This window comes from Leptonychotes weddellii, chromosome 9, assembly GCF_054177405.1.
Source record: "Leptonychotes weddellii isolate Sample4059 chromosome 9, ASM5417740v2, whole genome shotgun sequence".
In the NCBI taxonomy this organism is placed as follows: domain Eukaryota; kingdom Metazoa; phylum Chordata; class Mammalia; order Carnivora; family Phocidae; genus Leptonychotes; species Leptonychotes weddellii.
In genome coordinates, this window is record NC_138377.1 from 23,320,620 (window position 1) to 23,337,101 (window position 16,482).

At 40.5% G+C, this 16,482-nt stretch overlaps 1 protein-coding gene across 13 annotated transcripts in view; it reads right to left on the bottom strand.

Annotated features, from left to right (window-relative positions):
* Positions 1–16,482, bottom strand: part of TTLL5 (tubulin tyrosine ligase like 5) — a 254,676-nt gene that overhangs the window by 143,093 nt on the left and 95,101 nt on the right. For 9 of the 13 annotated variants that reach the window (XR_014148340.1, XR_014148339.1, XR_014148337.1 and 6 more), the window contains exons 21-27: positions 16,128–16,295; positions 14,864–15,196; positions 10,186–10,306; positions 7,355–7,501; positions 6,160–6,263; positions 3,208–3,335; positions 164–247 (exon numbers count right to left, since the gene is read on the bottom strand). Coding sequence is in view for 9 of the 13 variants with exons in the window: in XM_081830184.1 (XP_081686310.1) it covers positions 164–247; positions 3,208–3,335; positions 6,160–6,263; positions 7,355–7,501; positions 10,186–10,306; positions 14,864–15,196; positions 16,128–16,295 (1,085 nt within the window). In the remaining 4 variants the exon portion in view is untranslated. The remainder of the gene's footprint in view (positions 1–163; positions 248–3,207; positions 3,336–6,159; positions 6,264–7,354; positions 7,502–10,185; positions 10,307–14,863; positions 15,197–16,127; positions 16,296–16,482) is intronic. The other 4 variants (XM_081830183.1, XM_081830180.1, XM_081830179.1 and 1 more) reach the window with 1 other exon arrangement.

The following is a 16,482-nucleotide window of genomic DNA, read 5'->3' on the forward strand; positions in this document are numbered from 1 at the left end:
CAAATAGAAGGAAATTCTAAGGGAAGAGAAAAAACAAAGAAAAGGAACTTCTTTGGGGTAATGCCTTACACTTTAGAATCATTTACAATCTGATGACTTTTTTTCTCCCCTTTTAGGGATTTATCAGAGAGCGGCAAATCTATGTAGGTTTGAAGTCACTCACGAGATAATTTATCACAGTGAATTTCTGTGGCCTGCTGCTGTTTGGGCTGCTTTATTTTCACTTCGGCCATCGTCTCAGGGTGATCTGAAACAGAAAATAAATACAAATGCTCTACATATAATTTTGTTTCCAAAATATAACACAATTCATAATTAATCCCAGGAACATTGCATACCCCACCATACTTTCCCAAGGCTGGCCACATCCACAGCCCTGTTGAGTGGGCAACCAACCAAAAGATTCCCAATCATCCCCAACCCCAGCTCCAGCTAACTGAACCAGGGAAAAATACTTAAACCCAGGACAGCCATCCATGGATGGCAACAAGCTAGGACATGCCTGGAAAAGAAAAGAAAAAAAAATAATAATAATAAGTAAGGGCAGTCAGATGCCTCTACCAAGAATTCAAACTAGGGAAACTAAGAAACCAAGCTTGTTGGTGGTACCCACTGGAGCAAAGAAATCATAATACATATGGAGCAGTGCAACAACCAAGAGACAGAAAGAACAGCCCCAATATTTGTTGGCAAGGTACCTGGATACTACAATAACTCTGTATCTAATCTTTCTTGCTTGCTCTTATTTATTTATTTATTTACTTATGAATGAGAATGGTGGGGGGAGAGGGGCAGAGGAAGAGAGAGAATCTTTTTTTTTTTTTAAAGATTTTTTTTTTTTTTTTTTTTATTCATTCCAGACACAGAGATACAGAGAGAGAGAGAGAACATGAGTAGGGGGAGAAGCAGAGGGAGGGGGAGAAGCAGGCCCCCCGCCGAGCAGGGAGCCCGATGCGGGGCTCGATCCCAGGACCCTGGGATCATGACCTGAGCCGAAGGCAGACACTTAACCATCTGAGCCACCCAGGTGCCCCGGAAGAGAGAGAATCTTAAGCAGGCTGCACACCCAGTATGGAGCCTGCACAGGGCTCCATCTCATGACCCTGAGATCATGACCTGAGCCGAAAGCAAGGGTCAGACGCTTAACTGACTGAGCCACCTAGGCGCCCATAATAGCTCTGTATCTTCAAGTAAACTTCTTGGTTTTACTTGAGCAAGCTGAGTGAGTTTACTTGAAATAGGGTGATCAGTATATTCATGACAAAATCACTCTAATAAATAAATTCCACTCTAATAAACTAGTTTTTTCCTACCACAGGATTTTGAAACAGGACAGCCAGGGCTAATCATGTACTTGCAGAAATACTCCAGAATCTTTTTCAGGGCTAGTTCGTATAAAAACTTAAGAAAGGCCATTTTACCTATCATCTTTCAGAATGAAAGAATGAGGACACAAGAATTATTTTCTGCCCATCACCACCAGCAGTGGTGGTAACTGTCACACATGTGTTTGCTCATGTTTGAAATCAGTCCAGATACTATCAGATGTCAAAGCATTGTTTCCTTAATTGGGGCCTTCCAACTGCCTCTCTAGTTATTCCTGTTAGGTCTACATAGGTACAGATCTTCTTACGCAGAGGTCATCCTTAACACATGAACCCCAGAATTTTCAGGGACCCATTTGTACAAACAGATGCTGTCAGGACATACTGTCAGGGCTTCCCCAGGGAAGAAGTTACTTATCTGAACACCACTGTAGGCCCTCACCTCTCTAGGTTAACGCGCTTTTCTCTACCCCAACCTCATTGTAAGAACTCTTCAACCTCTCTTCCTCAGCACTGTTACAGGAGCTTCTCAAAGCTTCCACCAACCTTCTTCCTACATTTACTCACCCAATTCTATCTACTAGACAATAAACCTTATGAAGTCAAGGTCCTAGGACAGCCCTGGTCACTGTATACCTAGCAACCATCACAATGTCTGACACACAACAGGTGCTCAGGAAAAATGTGTAGAAGGAATGAATAAACAGATGAATCAACTAACTTCAGAACTTAGATAAGCTAGGACAGCTCAAAGAAGAGGGCTGACCTGGGGACTTCTAGAAGTATCATTCAAGTATACAGTGAGCTCAATATAAATAGGCTTTTGTAGACTAGCCTCTGAATCAAAACAGTTTTTAAAACATCAACACTGTTTCTTTGGAACACTCACTCCACATTTTAAATGACCAATTATCCTCGCTATTTCCACATTAGACTATGGTAGTCTTAACAGCAGGGAACGAGTCTCCGTCCTTGAATTTAGTGCTCAGCATAGTGACAGAATTGGTGTAGATTTCCTATGTCTTACACTTCCCATCTAGATTTTAAATGAATCTTACTTTAAGGCACAAAGCTTTGTTTATAACAGAACATCACTGCTATTTTTTGATCATATGACATGAGCTAGAGAGTTCGGTCCACATTAATTCCAAAATCCCCAATCACAGAGTTCCCCCGCCGTGAGCTCTTTTAGAAATGCGTGGGAACATTCTGGGCTATCACAGTGACTGAAGAAAGCTAAAGGCATTTAGGATGTGGGACTAAGGATATTAGACATCCCACCAGGTATGGAAGAGTCCCACGCAACAAATAATTCTTCTACCCCAAATGCCAATGCTGCTAAGCCAGAGGAAGCAAAAAACTTAAAAGGAATGGGAAATAACTATTAGGAAAGGCAGAAGAGCACAGATTAAGAGCACAAGCTTTGAGTCGGGCAGATGAAGGTTCAAATTCTCATCCCACTGCACCGTGGAGGGGATCCTTGAGCAAGTTACTCAGTCTCTTTCAGCTTCTGTTTTCTCATCTGTATAAAGAAGTTGAATAATAGCACCCACTCCATATGGTTTTTAAAAGTAAAAAAATTAGATCACATCCAGCAGATTATAGTAATATGAGCACTCCCTTAAATGTTAGCCATTATTAGCTTGTCTTGAAAAGCTCTCTGCTGTTAATTTTCGTGAAAAAAAAAAAAAAAATCAGACCATGTCCCTCTTGTTCTGAGGACAAAAATGGAATGCCTCCTCAGCCCCGACCCCCACACTGCAATACTTCACCATCTTGGAGTCTGATAGTGCTTACGCAGCACATGATTCTTGGCTCTTTTCGCATGTCTCATTTTTTCACTTGTTCTTCTTATTTTTCATTAATAAACCATCATACTTACCACCCTTTGCCCCGCTATCAGAATAACTGTTGCTGTTTTTAGAACTTTTTGAGTGAGTCCCCAGGAAGACACTTGCAGACTTGTTTTTTTGGGTATAAAAAGTCAACACCTCCTCCAGTTCAGCCTCACTGAAACGAGGAGAGAGAGTATGGTCAGAACAGGAAGCTGTTCTGGAAAATCTTTCCACCAGATTTTATTCTGGAAATGGAGTCAGCTGGAGAAGGGGAAAATGAAAAGTACAAGCTGAAAATTCCCTAATAATAGATGGTTAAATAGGAATACAAACAAAGCCGTCTAAAAAAATTAAAGCATGATAAGGCTTTCTTCATCCCAAAGTGAATATTCGAGATGCACTGTCTAATACGGTAGTCAGGAGGCATATATGATGATTTCAGTTTAAATGAATTAAAATTAAGTACATTTAAAGATTCTTCTCAGACTAGCCACATTTCACGTACTCAGTGGCTACAACACAGAAAGTTCTATTGGATAGCCATGTTCTATATTAGAGGTCAAAAAACTACAAACTTTATGGGGTCAAAACTGACAAGCTGATGAGCAACATATTCTTGTATGGCTCCCTGCTAAAACTGGTTTTTATCTTTTTAGAGAAGAATATGCTATGAAGATCATAGGTATCCTACACAGTCTGAAATATTTATTATCTGGCCCTTCACAGTTTGCCCCCCACTTCCAGATAACTGAAATGTGTTCATTAAAGGAGACCCTTGTCATTTTAATTCCCTACGTCAGAAATAAGGAGACCTACCAGCATAACCATATGAAGAGTTCCCTAACCATCTATACAATGAAGGAGATGGAACGAGATGGTTCTAGGTCATTTCAGATATTAAAATTATATGCACTTTATGAACATCCACAAAATGGAAAGTATAAGGAATCTGATGAGGGCCCACAGGATTCTTCTAGTAAACATATTATGCATGGATTTTTCAACACCTGTGGGAGGTTCTCAATGGCCTTCTGCATTTTTTTTTCCTGGAGCCAGGCTGTATTCCAGATGAGTGGCCTTTAAATAGGCAAAGTATTCCTGTGTTATCACAAAAAACCTATACCCCATCTTCAGAATACACTGTGATGACAACCTAGGAAACCGCTTTTATGAATCTCAGGGTAAACCCCACAGTCTCCAGAGTAGCCAAATGCCACAAAGTACCTCAAGTAACTATTAAAGATCCACGTGCAGCTGAGATTATAAACGGGTGATTGCCTCTGCCTGTCTGTGTGTTTTATTTGGCCCTTCACAGAAAGGGAAAGGGAAAGGTTAAGGTTGATCAAAATACAAACTGCTTGATGCCTCTTCTCTTAATCTTCGCCCACTTCATAATCTGTGTTTCCTTGCCTGACTCCTGCAGGGATCTGCATTTACCAACCTCGATGGAGGTATCCGGGTACCACCCCAAATGTAATAAACGAGCTGATGCTAGCAGAAATTTCCAACAATCAACACTAGATGTACAACAGTAATAAATATGTTCCAGCATATTTTATCTCCAACTCTGTATCATTTGTCTTAGTACATGGAATTCATTTTTAGCATCCAGTTAGGCCTGGTAAGGGAATACACATCACTTTTCAAAAAATTGGCTTTTCTTTTCTTTTTTTATATTATAAGGATCTTGAAGATCCCTAGGAAGAACAGAATATTAATCTTTTAACTTTTAAAGTAGAGTAATTTTCTGAACATACTCTAGTTTTTCTTTCCGATTTTTATAATGTTGATAGGAGAAACCATTTCTTTTTTTTTTTTCTTTTTTATTTTTTTAAATATTTTATTTATTTATTTGAGAGAGAATGAGAGACAGAGAGCACGAGAGGGAAGAGGGCAGAGGGAGAAGCAGACCCCCCGCTGAGCAGGGAGCCCGAAGCGGGACTCGATCCCGGGACTCCAGGATCATGACCTGAGCTGAAGGCAGTCGCTTAACCAACTGAGCCACCCAGGCGCCCATGAGAAACCATTTCTTGTTTTGCTTCTATGCCTGAATTATCAATCATAGAACTCAAGACCCAAGAATGTTAACAAAGTAACATTACACGATTATAAACTCCTACAAAATGATGTCTTTGTTTGCTGTGAGTTTTTAAGCGCATGATAGTGAGGCTATCCTTAGGTCTGTACAAGGTCTTAAACACAGATCATATTATCTTATATGATAATATAAGACTATATAACTCACCACCTGATTTAACTTCATAAACCAAGAGAGAATCGATTTTCTCCTGCTCTTCTCCCCACAGTGACTTTGATGGTTGAAGACTAATTAATGGGGTGATACAGATGTTTTATCCTTTATTTGACTAGTTTTGTATGACTCTCTGTTTTAGAAAAAGGCCCTCCAGTGTGAGTCTTACAAAATTTTAAATGAAATGCCTTTGTTACCTCTTCCTTTGGAAACATATTGTCAATGGACAAAATGGCATGACTGATTTATATCAAGATAGAGCTGAATGCTGAGATTTTCAATCCTTAAAGGTTAACTCTACACATGAAGAACCTGTTCTATTTTATATAAATTAGGCGTAACCCTCACAGTGCTGAGAAACTGCCAATTCCTCAGCCCACTCAATGTAGGCAAAATTTGGTCATCACCACTGCATCAATAGGTCAGGGATAAATTCAGATCCAGTAAACACTGGAAGCCTCTAACTTCAACTTTCCAAAGGGCTCTCTCAGCACTTCAAGTGGTGTGTACTTTGAAGGCTGTCTAGAAATACAGCCCAGATACCCAGCAGCAGTGTTTTGATAACTGAAACCATGACAACAACAACATAATTGGCTGAAATATGGAGAGGCCAAGCCTATGAAACTCTTTTTCTCATTCTGAGAGTGATTTCACTCACATCCATATGTTAGAAACAAGGAAATATTAAGAATTGAATGGGCAGTCTGGCAGATAAAGATAGGTTTTATTAATCAAGAATATCTTCTACCTTGCTTGTCTGATGAACTCCTGAAAGTTTTCTGTATTCACCCCATCTTCCTCTTCTTCTTCAAGTTTCTTCTTCGATTTCTTTTCAGCCATCTGTTCTGTTTCCTACCCAGTCCCCAACCCACACAGGAAAACAATAAGATAAAACTGACTCCTGATAAATGCATACTTCATCATCTGGTTTCATTACCATTGGGTTAATTTGTCTTTATAGTAAAGACACTTACTTCCTCCATGTACTTTTGCCACCTATAAATTTGATATATTATTCTCTGCCATTATTTCATAAAATATTTTGGAATTTCCAAATAAAAGTTGCAGAATAAATGTAAATTTTTATCATGTTTTTACTTTCTGCCCACATAACCCATTCAAAAAGAACTTTATAGTTCTTTTTAGCTTAGTAACATCTGTGCTCACCCTTGCAGCTTTAACAGTATGACAACAGAGATACTGTATTTTGTTACAATTAGGGAGACGAAAGATAGGTCTTGGAAGGTACTCCTCTACCAGCATCCAAACTGAGTAAATTCTTCACTTATATAAGACATACCAAAATTCTCAACAGATCTGGAGTAAATCACAGCTATCGATTTGGTATATTAATATTCTACTATTTATTCCACACATCTTTACAAATGCCATTTAAATTTCCTCAGTTTTCCCTTCTGCAAAATAACTATACTTTTTTTCTCCCAAATACCCTTTGGATATCAGATGCTTTGAAAAATATTCTAACCAAGTAGTACATTTCCTGGTCTTGTCTGTAAAATGATGTCACCATCTAAGATGTTCTCAAATACAAAGTATAACTCTCTCAGGAAAGAAAATTATGTCATTCTATTAAATCCACAGTTAATTTGCTCTCAAATAGTCAATTCACCACTGTTTAAAGGCATAATAATGACAATGCAAATTCACATAGTCCAGGATTCATCTCAGATACAATAGCACTCAGAGGGAATATGCTTTTTGATAAGCATTAACTATGGCCACTGGGCTTTCAGAAGTAATAAGCAGCTTTTCAGACAAGCTAGGTTAAGGAGTGAAGTCCAGCTCCCTGTAACAGTTACACACAAGGGTTGACAACACTAGAAAAGAGAAGGACCTCTCCACCCAGCTGGACACAGGCTTCTAGCTTGCTGCTCATAGTGTATGACAATCTAAAACACAAGAGTAAGAGATAAACCACCTACCTTGTTGTATACAATAATAAAATCACCCAGTTGGTGGGCCAAGATTCTTCTGCGTTCCAGAAGTGCCAATCGTCGACTGGGTAATACCATCCTCAGTGAGTGCTGGAGGTTACTGGACGCTCGTTTAAGGAAGCGAACCACTAGCTCCTATTAAGAGTCATCGGCGGTGGGGGAGGGCGGGGGGAGAGCAGGGATTATGCTAAGCAACAGAAGACAGGCTATGAAGGGTTTACCCAACAGAGATATGAGAACAGGTACACTATACATTTCAACAAATAAGACCCAGAGCAAAAACATTAGGCATAAGAAGGATACAGAGAGACAAAACAAAAGAAACGTACTCTTCCCTCAATAAGCTGGCAATCAGAAAATCAATAAATATGTATGCAAAAAATTATATATTAAAGAAGGAACTGTAAAAGTACCACAACTCACATGCAAATGGTAGTATAATAAATCAAAGTGCAGATATCACTTCTAATAGGGTGATCAGAGAAAGCTACTTAGGGAAAGTAGCTTTCAAGGACAGACAGTGGAAATTAAAACCATGGGAGCAGATGAAATCATCAAAGGTGAGAAGGAAGAGAAAGAATACAGAAATATTCATATTCATTTAGAGATAGGAAAGAGGAGGAAGAATCAGAAAACAAAACAAAACAAAACAAAAATCCATGGCAGAAACACCAGAAATTTACCAAAAAAAAACCCGAGGAGAAAAGAGTGTCATGGAAGCCAAGGGAATTAAAGGCCCCATGTCAAAATCTTCCAAGAGACCAGAGCTGAAAAGGACCAGGACCAAGACCAAAACAAGGCCCTGGATCTGGCCATTGTGAGATAACTTCAAGAGAACACTTTCAGTAGAGAAGGGAATAGAAGGAAGAGACTAAGAAGAGCATGGGTAATAAAGAATAGAAACCGCTCATTTAAAAAGTTTAGTGTTGAAGAAAAAGAAAGAACCAATACTCTGTATGTGAGAGGTGGTGGCGTCTTTTTTCCTTCCCCATGGGGAAGGGAGTTGGTGGGGAGGCGGGGAGGCGGGGGGGCACAGAGAAAAGTCATTAAGCGGTACAAAGAGTACATCTCACTTGGCATGGGGCAAAGGATTCTGAAATCTGAACAGATACCAATCAGATCACTCACAGTATGACAAATGCTTCCAAGAGAGATTTTGTGAGACTAAGGGCCTTAAAGAGAATTGTTCCTTCCCTCCCCACACCCCCACAACATGATAAAATTGCCTTAAGATGATAGATTTGAGGATCTTCTATTGATGTGCCTCCTGTGAGTTATATGATAAAGAATCTCTAACCCTAACTTGGGGCAGAGAAGACAATTCTACCCCTACCTTCCTCAACAAGACCGCCGCCGCAATCATCAGGGAATGGGTTAGGGTTTGCTCTCTAGCTAGATTTTCAAACAGGAATGCACAGAACTGGTATTAAGTTTTGCGGTGATGATCCTAAGTATTCTCGTAAACAAACCCCCCCCCTCCGAAATCCTGTGTGAGTTCCAAGCGCTTGCAGGGATTACTCTATTCTGAGCTCTTTTTTATTCCTGAATTTGATTTTGGCTCATTGTCCTTTGGTGCCAATTTGCTCCAGCATGAAGGAATAGCCTCATAACCAGAGGTTGGATTTCACGATTCTACTCTGCTGTCTTTACTATAGGGTGGCTTAAGCTGTTATGTTAAAACATTATTTTTTCACAGTGGAGCAGACAAACTGACTCTCAAAAAGGCAGTTTCAATTTTCCACTTGGAAAGAGCAGAGCTAACATTTTCCACTGATGGTTGAAGGATTATTCACAACACACAAGGTTTTATCTCTGGTTGTATTGGCTACTTTAAATTCACAAGTTGTTTTCTGGGATTTCCATCATGTTTTTTATAATAAGCCTGGCATATCGTATGCCTCTCGTATGTGGAGAACTGAAAATTATGGTAGGGTCACCACTGAGTTGGACAAAGGATGCAGCTTTCTCAGACTTAGAGGTCCCTCTCTTGTGGGTGACAGATCCCTGTGGTCAAAAGGCTACAGAAGGACTGTGGCTTCTTCTATAAGCGTTGACCTTACCAAAGAGCATGAAGTTCCCTGTCATTCCAATTCAAAAAGAATAACCGTGCTAGAATGCTAAATCCTAGGCATGTTCAAATGACTGATACACAGCAAAAATTATTACACAGTTTGTTTCCAGTCATCTAATAAGAACTTTATAAAATTTCAACTAGTAGAGAAATAACATTAAAATGGAGGATGGTACATTCTCCGAGGGCCTATAATAAAGTGCTTTCACAGGGTTAATGCCACCCCCTCAGGACAGAAAACATATGCCTTGTGATGCATGGAAACAAGAGAAGAGCAAATAATGTACAATTGTAACCTGTGAGTTCAATTTTCAGTCTCCCCACACACAAGCTGTGGGACAAGAGGCAAATTACGGCCGTGCTCTAGGTCTTTGTTGCCTCAGCTACAAAATGGGGATTACAGTGCCTACGTCAAAGAGTTAACGCAACGGGAAAATCAAAGAGTGAAAGGGCTATAAATTGTTATTCTTTTTGAGGGCTTTGCACAGTGCCTGACGTCTAATGAGCAATCAATTTCCATTTTCAGGATGAAATAAACTGATGCCCTCAACAGAGTGTAATGAACATGGCCCCAGATCAAAGATTTACTTCACATTAAAGTAAATCTATAATCTATAGTGTGGAACAACTCTTTCACCAGAAGAATATATTGCTCTTTACCCTAGTTGAAAGTAGGAAGAGGAGGAGGAGGAGGAGGAGAAGGAAAGAAACAGGGAAAGTAAAAACGTTCCAACAAGAAGAGTCTCACCATCTGTTCATCCTCTTTGGCAGCCCAACTGGCACTGAACGATTGACCTCCACTGTCCTTCATCAGGCGAATTTGAACATGCTGGAGATAGGCAGAGAATGCTATTCGGGCCTGCACTTTGCTATAGAAATCCGAAACAACATACCGTTACGAGACAGAATGGTAAGCCTACCAAATGTGTACTTGTCTCACTCAAAGTGGACTGTGAGGATCCTCCTATTAGGATGGCTAAGAAAAATGAAGCCCATCATGCAGTCATTGACTAAAGATACCTTCTACAGAGTACATGAGATTTTTTTTTTCTATTAAAGAATCTTATTTATTTTCTCTATTATTAACACGGGAGAAAAAAAATCAAACAAGAATAGGAAATCAGGTTTCCTACTCTTATACCTTATCTCTGAACTTTTTAATAACTTTCTCGGGGGAAATAGACGGGAAAAGTACTGAATCTTCACAATAACATATGCATTAATGTAGAAAGGTTTTTCTGCGTTGGAGTCCCTTATGTACTCATCAGTTGGTGCAAAAGTATTCTTTTGCTATGGCAACTAATATTTCTAGTGTGCAAAGGCCTCCAAAGCAGGAAATAGATAAATCCTACAAAGGAACTTTTGAGACCAAATTTTAAGGTCATGCTTTTCTCAACTACAAGACGGGAATGGCTGAAGCCCAGAACAAATGAGTGAGGTCCAACAGAGTTTGGCATAGATGAACTGACAGGCTAGGACGGGCCCAGATGTTCAGTGGGAAAAAGAAATCTTTACATATAGTAAAAAGTACCTCAGCGGCATCACCGAAAAACCCAGCAGATTTCTGCTTGGTGGTCTAGGCTGGAAATAAGGAAATCTATTCAAGCTATGGTTTAGAAGATAGAAATACCAGAGACACACTGATGATTTTCGCTTCAGCTGTTATTTGTAGCAGATCTGTTTTCCTTCAGGAGAGATTTTGGTTACTTCAGCTGATCGGCCTTCTGACACTCTAGCCAAAATTACATCAGCGAAGATTAGGGCCCAACACAAACTTTGTTTACAATCCTCACACATGCAATCACTGAATGCTTTCTACTCACTGTTCCTCCAAAATTAGGATGAACGACTTGTCCAGAGTAAAGTGGACATCCTAAGAAGATCTAAGTCTAACTTCTATATATGTGCTAGAAGGACTGAAGGGGAGGGGAGTCAGGTTGAGAAGTAGATTTGCTCTTGAGAGTTTAATACAGATCTTCAGAGCATAAAATATAAGTCAGGCTACATCTTTTTTACTAATGGGGACAGTTTATGGGAGTACAATATGATTTTGAAAAAACAAATTTAGGGGCGCCTGGGTGGCTCAGTCATTAAGCATCTGCCTTCGGCTCAGGTCATGATCCCAGGGTCTTGGGATCAAGCCCCGCATCGGGCTCCCTGCTCAGCGGGAAGCCTGCTTCTCCCTCCCCCACTCCCCCTGCTTGTCTTCCCTCTCTCGCTGTGTCTCTCTCTGTCAAATAATAAAATCCTAAAAAAAAAAGAAAAAAAGAAAAAACAAATTTATATTTTCAAATGTTTCTCAACAAGGGCAACACTTACACCCTTGTTCTCCTGGAGACCACATGCCACTTTCCCCTCAACCATTCCCAAAAGCCTTACCCCCACAACAGGATTATTTTCAAGACAAAATAAGTGAAAAAGATTCTTAATTTTGGTCCACAAATTCACCTGCTATCGAATGAGGTAGAAACATTCAATATTTCATTTCAGACATCTCCAAAGTAGAATACCTGATTTTATTAATTATTCCTCTAATGCTAAAACATGAAGGTCTTTTGGATAAGAGAATTATCACTTGGAGGCTGAGATGTCAATTATTGTTTCATTGCAAATCATTGCCACAAATCAAATGAACAAGTACTGAGCTTTCCATTTCTATAAACCTCATTGAAAGAACCCGGGGTTGTTCATTCTGAGACTGGCCCTAAGGTACTGTTCACCTTGGTCAGCTAGTCATTTGCAACAAACCCAAAAAGATGAAAGAATGAAAACTAGAATGATTTAAACTAAAAACCCCTTATTTTTTTTAAAAAATTAAGCTTATATGGATCCTCATTATAAAAATTACACAACTAAATGCTAGGGCCGAGAGTCTCGAATCCTTGCCACGACCTCCCTGAGACCCCTCAGTAGCCACGGAGATGCCCCACAGAATGATGGGTAGCTCCAGGGAACAGAGTCTAAAAACCACTAATTTGCATTAACACACCAGGCAACTACAAGTTTACTCATTGAAAGTCAGATCCATGAGATTTATGAAGAAATAATTTATTTCTACAACAGCTAAGTAGAATGTTATTGCTGGAAAGGGCCTTAGAATATAGTCCAGTGGTTTTCAAATGTTCTATTTCAATTCAGTGGAATCTTTTTTCCCCTCCAGAAAGCACAGTTTGAAAAACATTTGTCTAACCCCATACCTTGGCCTAAAGGAAAAGGAAACTGAGACGTGGAGAAGCTCTCTCTGACCAGCCCATGATCACACAGTCCATTGGTGAACCCTAAAAAGCAAGAGTCCAGGTCTTCGGACAGTTTGGTGTGCTCTCCACTCAACAGAACTACTGCTATTCTCCATGACGCTGTTCCAAACCTTAACTTGATCTCCCCACTCCCCCAAACCCCCGATGTTACCCACCCACCCTTGCAATATAAGAACTGACCTCTAATGTAGAAAATAAAGGCCAAAATGCATAAATACCTAGCCTTTCTTCCCCTTTCACTTCTAACTACTGCATTCATCCCATAGTGCTTTCTTTCTGACTTATAGTAAGAGATACCCCTCCAGTGGCCTCTTTCCACCTTCCTTTAGGGCCCTTCCTATCAATATATATCCATTTCTGCATCTCTAATCCTCTTTCCTTTTTTTTTTTTTTTTTTAACGATTTTATTTATTTAGAGAGAGAGAGCATGAGCAGGGGGAGGGTGGAGGGAAAGAGAGAATCTCAAGTAGACTGTGCTGAGTGGGGAGCTGATGCAGGGCTCAATCTCACAACCCTGAGATCATGACCTGAGCCAAAATCAAGAGTCAGATGCTTAACCGACTGAGCCACCCAGGTGCCCCTAATCCTCTTTCCATCAAACCCTTCCCCTAGTCTATAAATAAGCTCCAGAATCCTCATCTTTAAAAAAAAAAAAAAAAATCCTTTTCTCTTAGCTTGCTCTCACTATGTGTTCTCACCTCCCTTTCATTGCCAAATCCTCTGAAAAAGTTGGCTTGCACTTGGCTTTCTTATTTCCACAACTCACAATTTCTCACAACTCACAAGTTGGCCCTAGGTCAGAAATGCAGGAGTCTCTTGTTACTCTTCATGCTCTCTCAGGCTGTCTGAGGCACACTACGGCTTGGAACTCTCATTCTGGAGCTTCTACCACACTCCCTCCTCCTAGGCTGATGCCTACCTCTCTAACTGCTAGTTCCTATCTCTTTACTATTAAACACTGGTTTTCCCCAGGGCTCAATTCTCCTCCTTTCTCCTGCCTGTGCTTGCTGGACTAAAGTGAACTGGACAAGCTCACCCACTCTGAAGTTCCTAATTATCAACTGCCCAATTCTGTTCAACTCTGACCTTCAAAGGTGTATCTTCACCTATCCACTGAACAACTTCATCCCAGAGCCCTTCTACCTGTGTCCCAAATGAAACATATTTCCTTCCTGAAACCAACTCCTATGCTCCTTATATTGACTGACGGCATTGCCAAGTTGCTAAGTTTGGGAAATCCAGCCTCTCTGGAGTTCTTACATCTACAGAGACCAAGCCCTCCCCATTTTAACTTGCAAATTTCATTCAGTCCATCCCATTCTCTCCATTCCGGTAGCCATGGCTCTGGTCAAGGCCTCATCTTCCTGGCTCTGGACTATTGTGACAGCCCCTAACTCACCTTTCTGCCTTTCATTCTCCTCTTAATCACTGGCCCACAGTGCAACCAGAATTTACCTTCTAAATCAAGATCTGACCATATCATTCATCGGCTTAAAAATTATCCATCTAGAAAATACAGTCCCAGCTCCTTTTAGAGTGCTTTATGATCAAATGACATCCATTTTTTTTTTCCCTGTCTTATCTCTCACTGCATTCCTCTCTCCATGTAACTACCCAGCCTAGCACAATTCCTGCACAAAGCAGGTGCTCAATAAGCGTCTGCTGAGGGGCTGAATGACTTGACTGGACCCTCACACCTTCTGCCTTTATTTCCTCTACTGGTACTCCCACACAGCTGCCACCTCTCAGCCCTCCTGACATCCTGCTCATCAGCCAAAGCCTGGTTCAAATATTACCACCTCCCTAATGTCCCTCTAGCCTTTCCAGGCAAGACCAGTCACTCCTTTCTCTCTGCCCTAAGGGCACTTTGTCCATATTGGGGCCCCTACTCAGTAAGTATCCCTACACTAAACCATGAGCCACTTGAACTCTGCGCTTTCAGTGACTGACACTCAAACCAGTGAGACATGGGTTTGGATCATAGCTCTATACCTTGGACAAGCAACTTCTCTAAGGCTCAGTTTCCTTAATAGTAACAATAATAAAATCACAGTCATTACCTGCCAGGGCTGCTGTAAGAAAAGGAAATGGCTGCAAAGCCCCCAGCACAGTACCTGGTACACAATATTAGTTACCAGTTTTACTATCATAATTACCAAAGGTACATACCTAAGATTGCCGTTATCTTGCAGAATCTGCATCAGGTTAAATTTAGGCTCTGGCTCCTGAGTCTCAATTTTGCAGCACTGTTCACTTTTATTATTCCATTCAGAAACTTTCATGGCATTTTCTTTGGGTGAATTTTCTACCATAACAGTCAATGAGGGGGTGTATTTGGCTTGATTTTCTCCAAGGGACCCTGCAGATTCCTCCTGGGAAGCCTCCTGTTCTTCATCTTCATTGTCTAATGCGACTTCTTCCTCTTCTTCGCTCTCTGTCTCAGTTTTAACATTCATTTCAGCTGGCTGAGTGATCACTAAATGCGAAGAATCACTAATGTTGCTGAAAAAAGGATTAAATTTTCCTCTCTCCCAATACCTTCCTTTCATCTTTTTAGTAAAAACCCATCTCTAAGTCAGACCACAAAAAAGGCACAAAATGAACAGCATACACATTACTCTCCAGTCTCATGCATTCTAAAAACCCATCTTCATTAGAGTTCATGTTTTTCAGCATAATACCGATGGCTCTCTCACAACTTCAGGCAAACATCTGGGTAATCTCTACAGTGTGTTAGAGGTTTTTAGAAGGGCACCTTTTACGGAGGTACAAAGAGCAGGGGAGTATCTTTCTATCCTACATTTATTCATTATCTTTCTCTTTCACTGACTTGGAAGGTATGTGAGGACAAAGGCCTTATCTTTTTTATTCACCGATGAAAACCCTAGTGACTAACGTGCCTGATACAGGTGCTCAACAAAGGAGGGAAGGAGGGGCGGAAAAGGCAGTCAGTCATCAGTGACAAACAGACCTAAAAATGGAAGAATCCGGGAGAGAAAGAAATTCCTCCTTGTCTGCTCATGGTTAAAATATTTCTACCATTCAGCAATGTCAAGGGATGAACGAGATTTAACACCTAATCATGAAGAAGCTGAACAGTCACGCTCAGGATTCCATTATACTTAAGCTAAAGTATTTCTTTATATTTATGTATCTTTATACCTCAAGTATTTCTAGAGTATCAGCTAGTTATATGATGCTGAAAAGCGAGCAAAAGCCAAACATATATGCTTCAGTTATTCTTCAGTACAAATATTACAGAATGGGAGGTTTAAAAACATATAATCCTTTTGAAATTAAGTTTCCGAGAAAAAGACTATACAAAAAAATTAAGTGTATGTGATCGGGAAGGTTCTGATTCATTAAGTATAATTAAGAAGCCGATTAACTCAGACTGGCAAGACCCGGACAATGGAGTTTGGCGTAAGCTCACCAGCAGGTACCTGGGTATTTTGGCCTCATTGCCCTCAATCTGCTGCTGCGTCTTCGACGTTTCCGCACCTCCAAAGACAGGAGCTTCCTCTCATAGAGAGCAGCATGCAGCTTGGCCTTTGAATTCATACTCTCTACTTTTAGTTCTGGTGCTCCATCAGCAGCTAGTCTATGGGGAAAAAATATGGTAGCTACAGCCTTCAGAAAGTTCTCTCCTTTATGCCAAGGCTCGGCTTGACAGAATTCTGTAACCAACAACAGGCTGGACAGGGTACCTCTAGTGAATTCTAAAAGGTTCGACAGATAAATGGGAATACTGGAACCTGCGTTAAAACTTCACTAATGGCCTGTCTGCA